Consider the following 13218-nt stretch of genomic DNA (forward strand, 5'->3'; position numbering starts at 1 on the left):
CCTGTTTGGTGAGAATTTGTTGGTCTCTGAAATAAGTTGTTCTTACTGCATTTCTAAAGGGCATGTTTTCAATTCAAAATTATCTCCATCACATTTGGCATGAACAGTGACAAATAATTTATGATTTTAGCAGAGCAGGCATGCAAGGTAGTATTACAGGAACATAGTTTGAATTTCTGTAGTTCTCAGAAGGCAGGAGTCAGAGAAGGACAGCCAGAACTGTCATCTGTACTGCTCTGGTTGTGTTGAAGCATATAGAGCTTGACTTTGTGGGACTCGTTCTTTGACCTTTGCATTTTGAATCTGGAATGTGTGATGCAAATTAATCTTCGGTTTGATGCTAATTAAAAAATGATTAATTTGAAACTCTATTCTGTTTTCAGAGGAAGGAAACAAAGGTTATGGACCTGTTTTTGAGGAGCAACCTATAGATACCATCTATCCAGAAGAATCTTCAGATGGACAAGTTTCAATGAACTGCAGAGCTCGAGCAATTCCTTTTCCTACTTACAGGTAACCTCTCTTGTTTTGATTTTCAGGTCTTGATTATTTTACTCAGTGGGTGTTTCAGATTGTGTTATTAAATGATTTACTACCTTAAAAGGTTGATGCAAAGTCTGTAAGGCAGGAAAAAAAGGGATATTTGCAATGTTTGAGTAAGACTCAACTTTGATTCAATTTGCCAAAGTGTCTAGACAGCTTTGAAAACAGTATATTCCTGTTGTGTTAAGTGTTTTCAGCTTTCGCAAGGAATACTGATCCAGATGGAGGAAAAAAAAGTACCTTTAAAAGTAATTAAAAGGCTGTATTTCCAGCTTAGGCTAAAAATGACTGAGGTTCAAGTCCTTGTTCTTCTTGATTCAGAAAGGCTTTTTTTATCCTACTTTTTGTTTGAAAGGAGAAAGACTGGCTGTTAAATTCTACATCCCATGTTCTTTTTGCATCTACTTCTGCAATGCTTAAGCATGTGTCAGCTGTGCTACTGAAGACTTAAAAAATTCTTTTTTGGAATAACATTTCAACTAGTTTTAATAGAGATTCACACATGACCTCTTTCACAATAATTATATTGATGCAGAGAGCAATTCTGTTTTGTTGTGCATCCATATGAGTTTGTTGGCCATTATGTGCTCATTATGTAAAGAAAAAATATACTTAAGATTGTCATTATGAAGATTGTGACTAAATTGGAACCTGGTCATAGGGAGAAAACTGCTGCCATTGTCCTAAGGACCAGCAAAAGAGATCCCTTTCAGTATATTATCTTATGATCTGCCCCCAATACTCACTTATGTGTGTTCCCAGACTGGTTTCTGGAACAGAAAAAGCAGTTGAGTCTGCTGGCTCTTCTTTTAAATCTGTTACAATATTGTGGTCAACTATGGTGTTCTTCCATCAAAACAGCTTAGTTAGTCTTCATTGCCTTTTCTTAAAATATGCTAGCAGGTTGGCTACCTATACAGAACCACCTGTGAATGCCCTATTGAATATGATCCCTGCTACATGGCATTTTGCTGTTGTGCTTCTTTGCTCTCACCATGCTTGGAAAGGACTGGAAGTGTGGAGACATCAGATATGCTTAGATTCAGTACCCTCTAATATACTTTTCCATCCCTTCCAGTTGATCCAAAGACTCCCCCACACTGTCTGAAAGACTACATGCCATCTATACCATCTATAGAGGGATTACAGGCTCTGCATAAACTTTGGTGCTGTTCTTTATCTGTCATGGGCTCTGCAAAATCTGAACTAGTGAAGCCACTCTCAAAGAATTGCATTGCACCTCTAGGAACAGATCTGACAATTAGTGCTGGTAGCTGATGTGATGATAATTGCAATGCAGAATAAGGCCACTTTCCTTAATCTCCTGACATCATTATTTTTAGTATATCTCAGTATGTTATCCTCATTTCAGCCCTCTAGCAGTTACTGAGCCTAAATTCTTCTGTCTCAGAGGTAAATAAGTCCTTCCTGCCACTTTTTCATTGCAGCATAAGCTGTTCTCTGGACAGTTATTCTTAGGTATTTCCGGATTTATTTGTAACAGGGACAGGTAGTATGTCTCACAGGACTGAAGTGATACCTCTACAATTCTAGAAGATCAAAATGCTGTTTACTGCCTCTTAAAAATCCTGCCAGTTCATTAGGGGGTTTAAAATTATTTTTTTTTCGTTCCCGATACTTTTACTATTGTTTCTTTCTATGGCAATTGCAAGTTCCACTTCTAAATGAGAGTTCTGTATATTTTGGTACATCCTCAATAGTGAAGGAACACATAGGGTGTACATTCTCACTGTCAGATACTAATACCTGTCTTTACCTGGTGACAAAAAAATAATTTACACTGAAATAATTTTATAATCTTTAAGTGTATTTATGTTGCATCTGCCCTATTTGTGCTTAGGAGCTGTGCAGTTCCTTTCAGAGAAGGTTATGGGTTCCCCCTTGTGGACACAGTAATAGCTATAAATCTGAATCTTTAATCCTGGTTCCCACTCTGTGTATTTTAACTTTTTAAAAATCAGTTAGACATTGGTGAACGCCAGACCTGGACCACCAGTTTCTCTCTTAGTCCTTCAAGTGAAAGTTGCAGTAACTCAGTGAAGTCACTGTGAGGTTTCAGTATAATTAAGGAGAGAGGGTCCAGCAATTTTCCAAATGTAGGTCTTAAATCAACCATGCCACAGTTTTTGCACTGACTTCACTGGCACATTAGGCTTTACAAAACATTTTCATCCTCTGCGGCAAGTTTTCAAAAATTTCATTAGTCCATACTTCAATGGGACAAAGGGACTATTTTGTTATTCAGTTTGGCTTTAGATAACTGTTTGAGGATGTGCTTAAAATCCCCATGCTTGATCACTTGCTAGCTCATTCATAGCCAGCTCTGGCATCTTTTACTGATTGGTCAGCAATCATGTTTTAACCAATGTCACATCTCCAAGAAGGCAGAACTGGGACTGTTATGTTTAAAAGTTCAAATCTGTGCCTCCTGCTGAGGAAAAACTTAAAACATATATAGAATATATTAATAACTCTGCATAGTTTATCACAATTTATAAATTATTTTTCACATCATATTTCTTAACCAGTTTTGCTTTTTTTTTGGCCAAATCTTACATCTGGCTTTTCTTTTTTAATAGGTGGAAACTCAACAACTGGGATATTGATTTAACAAAGGAACGCTACAGTATGGTGGGAGGCAGACTTGTTATCAATAATCCAGAGAAATCAAGGGATGCTGGAAAATATGTCTGTGTAGTGTCGAATATCTTTGGAACTGTCAGAAGCAGTGAAGCCACTCTGAGTTTTGGATGTAAGCCGATGTTTACGTCAAAACGTAGAAAATTTATGGTTAGCTTGAAATGCCCAATGTTTTGCATTGCAGTGTCTTCTGCTTGTAGAAAATTTATGGTTAGCTTTAAATGCCTAATGTTTTGCATTGCAGTGTCTTCTGCTAACATGTGCTATAGCTGTTACTCTGTAAAAAAATTACCTTAAATGCATTGGTCTGTAGAGATTGACGCAAAATAAGTTTTGCAAGCATTTTATCTTAGCATTCAGCTGATGTGACATCCTTCCCAGTGAGTTAAATTATTAATTGAAAAGACTCATGGAGCCAGATCTTGAGATAATAATGTCCAAGCTCTTTTTGAATCATGATAGGACCTGAGGGGAAATAGAGATGAAAGGTGCAAATGAGGGCATATGGGGATGAGGAGCTGCAGTGCAAACACAATTGGCATGGCTGCAGGAGGAAGCTGTGGCACTTGCTAGTAAAGTGTGTTCCCTGACTCCTTGGCTAAAAATGAAGACCCTGCTGGGAACATTTCTGTCCACTTCTGACAATCATGAGCCACTCTTGTGAATGTTTGCATATGTACAGACCTGCACCGTCAACAAATTGTAAAAAACTGATGTACTGCAAGAAGAGTTATGTACAATTTTACCAGCTGAAGACAGTGTTTGGGATTTTTAATTTGCCTTAAGATGCCTTTTTCTCTGGATATTTTTTCATCAGAGGACAAAAAGAGGAATCCACAAAACAAGGAATCCATTTTTACAGGTGTCCATTCACAAACCTCTGGATCCTTTTTAGAATCTTGTTAGATCTTTTTAGATCCAGTGCCTTAAAGTCTTTTAAAATATTTTTTTTACTGTTGCACACATACTCATGGTGGCTGTCCTACAGTTTTAGGGTTATTCAAGAACACCATAAACAAAATGTCTGCACATGAAATGTGATGTAAAATATCTAAAATAATTGTAAAGCAGTGATAGGTTTTCCTTTCATCAAACCCTACACTATGTGTGTGCAATGCAGTATCAAATTAGCAACAGATTCGTTGCTAATGATTGTAATTTTTTTTCCTATTCTTGCAAGAGATTTTAAACACTAGTCTGTTCCAAAGAAAGCAGAAATTAATAATAGTGGCAAGTTTACAAGAGGACCAAAATATCTGAAACAAGGAAAATGTTTTCATGAGATTAGTTAATATTTTGAATATAGGAAGTAGTTATATAGTAAGGTCCATGCTGGTGTTTGGAATGGGAATATACTCACAGTGCTGCAGATATTCTATGAAAAGAGGTATTCCAATGTGGATGAAGCACTTCCCTGGCTTTAATGGCAAAACTTGTCTAGCCAAGTAGCTAATTCTTACTAAGTTAGTCTGGTATACTTACTTTCTTTTTTTATCAAAGAATAATATTTCAAATTAGTTGGTAGATAGCTGTGGAGAACCAAATACTTCCACTGCACTAAGGCACAGGGTAAAATGATATAAAATAAGAATCACATGTCCTTTGAGTAGCCTGTTATAATGCCTACCATTTAGGCATTGATCCAGTCAAGATCCAGTCATTCACTGGAAACATCTCTGTTATCTTCTGGTCTGTTTGAGCAGAATACACATTCGTATTTCAGAAGTTGGGAGAGGCATCTCCTTGAACACTGATGTAACCCTACAAGAGTTTTTCATGCATTTGACAAACTGTAATGGCAGTTGCTTCCTAGATTCTTGTAGCTATTCAGATCAGATAACTGTGGTTGCCCTTGGAGTATACCTTTACTATTTTTAATAAATATAGCAGTTCTTATAAAGATAAGGAATTATTTTTAGACAATGCAAAGTGTCTACTGGATTTATCCATTGCATTTTTCAGTAGTGAATAGGCTCTATTTTCTACTTCATCTCTTTTTCTGTGTAGCTCAGTCCTGACTTTTTCTATTTTGTTGCTGACTGACTGCCCTTGGACTTAAGTTTTAGTTAGATCTCAGAGACAGCCTTGGGAATTTAGTAAAAGCAGATAACTGCCTGCCATTGAAGAAAGCTGAAGTAATCTGCATGACATTGTCTTAGATGATTTCTTTGGTAGAATATTGCATTCAAAGGCAATACTGCACTTGGCTATTACAGAGGTGTTGTTTGCACCACAATAGCATTTAGAGCAGGACTTCAGTGAGGAACTCTACAATCTCAGTGCACTTGGTGACATAGAGAGGCTTCACAAGAGACATTTCCTGCCTTAAGGTGTTTATGGTTTAATTTCAATTTGGGTAAGAGTGAAAAGAAGCAGCATAGTGCAGTTACTGATGTAGTTGAAGTTACTCATGCATCTGTTGTCTTATCTCTGCAGATACCATTACTGTTTTCCCACAGTCTGTGGGATGATGCAAGACTTGTTTCTTTATTCTTTTACAATAGTCCCATTATTCTGATGTATGGAAGTGAATTTAAAGAGTGTCAGCTAAGGTTTCACCTGGAGTGTGAGTCACTTCTGTCCCAAACATATGGAACAAAAGATGTGTCTGAGCTAACTGCTTGCCAGTTAGCTGCTGGAGTTGTCAGAGAGGGCAGCTAGGTCATTTTAGAAAAGCCACTTTAGGTAACAGCAAAGAATTGTACTTGCATTTTGGAGAAACCAGGTTGAAAAATAACATAAAATCCTTTCCTTTCTCTTCCTGGGATTCCTTCTTCAAATATAAGTCACCTGACGACTCTTAAGAATACAATGCACACCATTCTTTTTTTCCCTGGCATTTGCAATTATGATGACAAAATTACTGAAAAAAAACCATTTCGTTTGATAATGACAAGCAAAACTGGCGTTAGGGGTCCACTGGTATCTATCTGCCATGTATTGTTGTATTTCTGTATTAAGCTCTACAGGACTGAAAGTAATAATAATAAAAATTTTTTGTAGTGAAAAATGCAATTTTCCTTCCCTTGCTTTTTTTGAACTAGATCTGGATCCCTTTCCACCTGAGGAACGCTACGAGGTTAAGGTGAGAGAAGGTGTTGGAGCAGTGCTTCTTTGTGAGCCCCCTTACCACTACCCAGGTAATTCAGCTCAAAGTGATTCATTTTCAATGTCTTAAAAGAGAAATTTATATTTGTTTTTACAAGTTTCCTTTAAATTTACTTAAACAGTAACTTTTATGCAACTTGAGAATGTCCATTTAGGTTAGACTTCCATTTTGAATATGTGTTTGTTGTTGACCATACATAAAGGATATTGTTGAATTTTCAAATAGGTTGTGGTACTACAAATAAAATTACTCAGACTAATCTCAGTAACAGAGAGGAGATTTGACCTGCCAATCAAAAGACCTGAGTACATGTCACTCTGTCTGTCACTGTGTCATCCTGGACTTTTTGCTGGTCTTGGACAGGGCCCAGTTACATTCCACCTAATGAAATCAGCTCAACTGATCTGGTCATGGTCTCTTGTTAAAATCATGGGACAGCAGTAGGCACCCCCAGAGGCTCAGAGATGAGGTGATTTATGCACTGGAAGTGCCTTTTTCTCATCATTAGCTACTGAAGAGCTCTGCAGGGATTATGCCCATATTCTTAAGCATCTGCAGTTGCATCATGGGGGCTGGATTTGGCTGTTAGCATCTCCTCTACTTTGTAAAACGGGGTAACAGTTTAGTTTTCATACTAAAGTCTGAAAGTATTGCAAGGGACTGAAGATCTGAAGCATATTGCTAGTTAAAATACTCTAAGGTTGAGACTGGTGTCAGCTTCTCAATTGCATAAGGTCAAGACCCAGCTGCCTGTGTCTTCCCATCCCACTCCAGTTCCTGTGGGAAGGCTGATCCCAAAGGGAGCTGTGCACACTATAGCTGGGTCCCCAGGAATCTGAACTCATGGCAGCAATAGCCTGATGTTCAGTGTAGACAAATGTGAACTGGCTACTGAGACATGTATAAATCTCTCTCCCTCTGAAAAACAAATCTATAAACTAGAAATCAGAGTGAAGTAATTTATATGCAGACTGTATTCCATGGTCTAAGTAGCTGGTAATGTTGTTTTTTAATATTGACTAGAAAATTTTTCCTCCAGATGATCTCAGTTATCGCTGGCTTCTAAATGAGTTCCCGGTGTTCATTGCTTTGGATAAACGACGATTTGTGTCACAGACAAATGGCAATCTCTACATTGCAAATGTAGAAGCATCAGATAAGGGCAATTATTCATGTTTTGTGTCCAGCCCTTCAATTACAAAGAGCGTATTCAGTAAATTTATTCCACTTATTCCACAGTCCGATCGTAAGTATTTATTGGAAATATTATTTATGTTCAGTGTTTTAACTGTTTTTATTATAGTTTTGCTAATAAATGAGTACTTTCCTCTCTGTAAGGAGAATTACATGACAAGTTATAATGGCTACTGAATGGTGTCAGTTTCCAGATGCAGAGGTCCAAATCATTCCCCACCCACAGTGAAAACTCTGGGAAGGAGATATCTATGATATATATAGATATGATATGATATATTCATGAATTTCCTTTCAAATCACTGAGAGCAGAGTTCTTATCCCTAGAGTCCCCATCTCTTTCATGTGCTAAGCCCTTGTACTCATCCCAATATCTTTTCTAGTCTTGGCATTGATTCAAAGGGGTATGACTGCAATGCAGAAACTTCATGTAAAAGTTGATAAATAGCTTCAGGAATTACTTTTTTTTTTTCCCCAGGAAGTCCCCCATGAAAATTGAAAATACTTTTCCCTGCTAAAATTTCCTGTCCAATGGTGGCCTAAGGGCTTTGTGTCTCATGGTCAGTCTTCTACCACACCTGTGTGACTGTGTTACTAGATTATTTGCCACCATTTCTTCATGAGAATTGTATGTTTTCCAAATAGTGGCCAAGTTCCCTTTTGCCAATTCAGACTGTCAGTCACTAGTCTCATAAAGTAATCATCAATATTTCAGTGACCCTTTTATCTGTTAAATTTCACATATTACTGTGATTGAATTTGAGTAATTATCAAGTAGTGATCTTTGTCCAAATTTTCCATGGCCAATATTCACACTGCAATCTTCATCTAGAAGAACTGCAAGTGGAGTCCTATAGGGATCACCAGTAGGTAGATTTGATTGCATTTACATCCCTGTGCCTTCACTGAACTGTATATTTTCCTGCTCTAGCTCCTTCACACCCTTACTAAGAAAAACTTGAGCTTAAATTCAAAATCACCAAAATATTCCATCCAGTAAAAGACTCTGTGGAAAATCGCGACCCGGGTTTTTGTCTACCCACACACAGAGTACATTGTCATGCTTAAAAGGTAATTAAAAATTCTGTAAAACATGTTGGATGTGTCATCCAGAGAAAGATAGCTAGTTGCTGAGTAAAATAATTATGCCTTATTAGTAAAGGTTCAGTGCTAAATTAGGTTTTGTGGATATCAGGCTGTTTATTCACTGTAAAGAAGAAGGTCTGGAATTTTAAGAACAGTTTTTTTGAACTGTGGAAATTTTGATATTACATACCTTTCTGCCATGCCTTTTCTGAGAATCTTTTTTTTCCTGTTAGGAGCAAAAGTCTATCCTGCTGATATCAAGGTGAAGTTCAAGGACACATACGCTCTCCTGGGGCAAAATGTGACACTGGAGTGTTTTGCTCTTGGGAAGTAAGTGTGTTTTAAAGTTATTGTAGTGCACTGTTTGCTTTCATATTTTGGGGAATGAAAATACATGTTTCATGATCAAAAGCTCTTTTTGTAGTCTGCAGTTTAACAACCAGTTCTTGAACATGCTGATTTGTACTTTACTGTACCTTTTCAAGTCCGGTTCCTGAACTCAGATGGAGTAAATACCTTGAGCCCCTGCCAGCCACTGCTGAGATAAGCATGTCTGGTGCAGTTCTTAAGATCTTCAATATTCAATATGAAGATGAAGGACTTTATGAGTGTGAAGCTGAAAACTATAAAGGAAAAGATAAACATCAAGCAAGAGTTTATGTACAAGGTAGGAAGAAAGTTTTCTTCTTGATGATCTATGTTGCATTTAGTTATGTTGGAAATATCTATATTTTCATACTCTATGTCAGTGTTGATCTTCCTCACACACTGCTCTTCAGCTTCACAGAGCAAAATCAAAATTCCACACATTAAATCCTAGGCATAATATTTGTGTATTAATTGAATGGCTACTCAATTTGCCTTGTTGTGATAGCTGGTGTATACACCTAGTGTTACATGTGTTAGTATTAATATGATTATTCATAATAGAAATTAAAAAAATTTGGAGTATTTGAAGTGAAACAACTTCCAGGAAGAGAAAGAGATCATTAGGCTTGTTATGCTTCCTTGTTTTCTCATTTTGTTTGTTTTCTATCTTAGCTACACACATTTTTTTATTCCTCCACTTTCTGTCTCTTCCATTTATGCATTTGGTTAAATTAGGTAACCAAGAAATTGTAACTTACTGCTCATAGTGGAATCATGCTAAGTAACTTGACTCACTGACTGAGGCACAAAAAGGTCACACTTAATATGTGAATTACCTTCAGAAGATTTCTGTCTCTTTTCACTGACTGCACAGAAGATCTTCTGAGTTGAGATCCTCAGTTAAGTGCTAGAACTTCAGTGAGATAAATTCAAAATAAGTGTGGGAAGGTTGTTACTGCTTATAATAAGTAAAGCTAATAAATAGCTTTCTTTGCTTAGGGCAAGCAAAAATGCTGGACCATTTTCAATATTAATTTCTTTAATGTCTTCTCTGGACCAAGAGAACAATTTCTTGGAGATCCTTTCAGTAAATACATTGCTTTGGACAAGTTCATGTCATTTGACTATCATTTTCATGGTGTTAATTTCCACATTGTGTAATCTACGGATTCAGTATAAGTGGCAACATCTAATGTCTTCAGTCATTCACTAACCATTACTTCAATCCCACATTTTCTTCTTACACAAAATAGTTTGTAGTTATTTTGCATCTGTCGTAATACAAAAGCTTCTTCATTGTTTGTTGTGCTGGTGCATTGCTGAGTTATCATCCTTACTTTGTGTTGCCTGTTTAAGTATCATGAAAAAGGCAGTGGAATTAATACAACATAATGTTCATTAAATATGTATGTGCTACTTTTACAATGCATTGTGTATCTGATTTTTCAGCTGCTCCTGAGTGGGTAGAACATATCAATGACACAGAGAAGGATATAGGCAGTGACCTGTACTGGCCTTGTGTAGCTGCAGGCAAGCCTATGCCAACAATTAGGTGGTTGAAGAATGGTCACTCAGTAAGTATAATGCCATAGATAACACAAGATTAGCAGATGAAGGTTTTTTTTGAAGCATGCATTATTAAAAGGTTAAAAGAAAATTATAATGATACAAATATTTGCTGATTCAAAGTGCATTAGCTATAGAAGTATGTTTTGAAAAGTTTTATCTCATTTTTCTCTTATTTCTTTAGGCTGTTTAGTATTCAGCTTTGAATTATGAACTTATCTTTTGACCACATGTTTGGGAGATAGATACCCCTTTTTATCCAGGCATGTTTAAGTGAATGATGAATGTACTTTTCTTCTCTCTGATAAAAAACGTTTGTCAGCTTGTCTTTAAAAGTAATCCTGTTTACCACATTAAACATGACTGTGTCTTTAAAAATATAAGATCCATGGAGTCAGTAGAGATCTGAGAAGAAAGAGGGTATTGTAAATTATCAGTGGTTTTTTCTATATCCTGTATTTTTTTCACATTTTTATGGGCACATAATGTTGCAAATGTTTAGGTGATGTGAAGTTTAAAGGAGTTCTGTTTGATAACTTAAGTTTATTACATTGGCTATTTTGTTTAAACAACATACATTTTCTGACATAGAATCACAGAGTGGCCTGAGTTGGAAGGGACCTTAAAGATCATTTAGTTCCACCCCCCTTGCTGTGGACAGGGACACCTTTCACTAGACCAGGTTGCTCAGAGCTCCATCCAACGTGGCCTTGAACACATCTAGGGATGGAGCCATTCAAAAACAATGAGAACATAAGAGGGCACAATGTGGTGCTGCATCTGTTGAGCTGTGGTGACTCTGAGCTTGGAAAGCAAACAAAAAAAGAGAACGAGGCAGCTTGTTTTTTGAGTGTATATCTCAAGAAAAATAGGTAAGGTTGAGGGAGAACAGGGATATCACCATGTGCCATATGGAGGTAGCTTAAACATGGAAAAACAATGCTGTTGTCAAGCTTGGTAGTTATTGTGAACAAGTAATTTAACAAGTGAGTTGCTTGATGGTCCCCACTGAACTTGGCTTTCACTGACAAAATCTCCATACTGGATTGCAGAAAGCAGTGTGTCATTCTTCAGTAGTACACCAAAAGATTGGGCTGTGTGTTAATATGATGTGAAGATGATTTCCAAATGGAAAATAGCAAAAATATGTTACTTGTCTTGAAAATACAGCTTGTTTCTAAATCAGATAATTTTTAATTAGGTATTTCACTTAGAACAAAGCAAAGTTTCCTTGTGTAAAATCTGATTTAAATGTTTTTTAGAATAGATTAAAGGAAACGTATTTTCTGACATACATTTTTTGATGAATAGTATGCTTTTAATCTTCCACTGCTCTATGCACTCCAATGTACTTAGACACAAGGTGTAAAGCTTTTCAGCCTGATTGTCACAAGAAACAGAATTTATTAATGTAATCATTCAAAAACAGAGTGACATTTGTTTGTGATTTACAAAATGTCCCAACACACTTTGTGCATTTTTGTACACATTTTTTTATAAATAGATGAAGCATCTTGTTTTTATTTACCATTCTTTTTGCTTTTTTTTGTATTGAAACACAGTAATAGAAAATAGTTTATTCTATCTCCCAGAAAAATCTGAAAAATCCCTACCTTGTTGGGACTTGCTTTGACTTTTTTACTGTTGTAGAGCAATGTACATAAAATAGAAAATACTGAACAGTGAGCATGGTGTAACAAAGCTTATGTGCATAAAATTAACTTAATTCCTTGGGTTTGATTTCTGAATCAGTAGTGGTTGCATTGAAATGAATACAGGGGACTGAAGAGTAAATTTGTCTATTGCCACTTAGCTAGGACTTCTCCAGAAAAGTATTGAACGACCTCGAATTTTTCTTTAAAAAAGAAGGTGAACCCACTGTCACTGAAAAGCAAAAACAAGAATGAATGTGGATGGGTGTGAATTATTCAGCATATGTAGTGTCTATTAATATCTTGGGTTTTTTATTTTTTCGGTGTTTCAGTTCCGGAAAGGTGAACTAAGAATTCAAAGCCTGACGTTTGACGATGCTGGAATGTACCAGTGTATAGCAGAAAACACACATGGAATTATTTATGCAAACGCTGAACTGAAGATTGTTGGTCAGTAGGATTATTTCTGTACTTACTATTTCAGGGTTGAGTAAGGTAGCAGTCAGATTTGTAGGTATTGCTTTGTAACAGATTCCTGTGAGGATAAAGCTAAGAACCCTCAGTCTATGTGAGATGGGGTTTATTTGAGCTCTCTAGCTGGGTTGTGACAACAGCTTGAGGAATAAAGTTACTAATTTGTGGGAGATGTTGCTGTATTATTTCTGAGGTTTTCTTGCTGCTCTTACCTATCAGAGGAACTGATAGTGCAGAAATTACATGAAGCACATAGAGTTGCTGCTTACCCTTTCAAACTTGCAGAACAGGTTGAAAAGCATTTTCTTTTTTGCTCTCCTATACTCACTCCTCTGTGGGGAAAAATCTGCCGTTTTAGAAACCATGTTGTCAGTCACTTGGCCATTGAAACTCCTTGTCTTTACTCTTCCCTTTGCTTTTGCCTTCTACAGCCCATTATAGGCCAAGCTGCAATGTTTGTGTGCAATATAGCTGTGCCAGCCTGGTGACTGGATGTAGTTATTAGTCCATTGTGTTCTCCTAAGGAGAAATTTGAGTTTCAGATCCACAGTGCTCAGCCTTAAA

General features: G+C 36.7%; 1 protein-coding gene across 1 annotated transcript in view; it reads left to right on the plus strand.

Annotated features, from left to right (window-relative positions):
* Nucleotides 1–383: 383 nt before the first annotated feature.
* CNTN1 (contactin 1) overlaps nt 384–13218 on the plus strand; it is a gene marked incomplete at its 5' end in the record, with an annotated part of 63291 nt that continues 50456 nt past the window's right edge. The window contains 8 exon segments of the mRNA XM_009069560.1: nt 384–513; nt 3144–3316; nt 6249–6344; nt 7353–7559; nt 8830–8923; nt 9079–9260; nt 10412–10536; nt 12513–12630. Of these exon segments, the coding sequence (XP_009067808.1) occupies nt 384–513; nt 3144–3316; nt 6249–6344; nt 7353–7559; nt 8830–8923; nt 9079–9260; nt 10412–10536; nt 12513–12630 (1125 nt within the window).

Source organism: Acanthisitta chloris, unplaced genomic scaffold (genome assembly GCF_000695815.1).
Source record: "Acanthisitta chloris isolate BGI_N310 unplaced genomic scaffold, ASM69581v1 scaffold7232, whole genome shotgun sequence".
Taxonomy (NCBI): Eukaryota; Metazoa; Chordata; class Aves; order Passeriformes; family Acanthisittidae; genus Acanthisitta; species Acanthisitta chloris.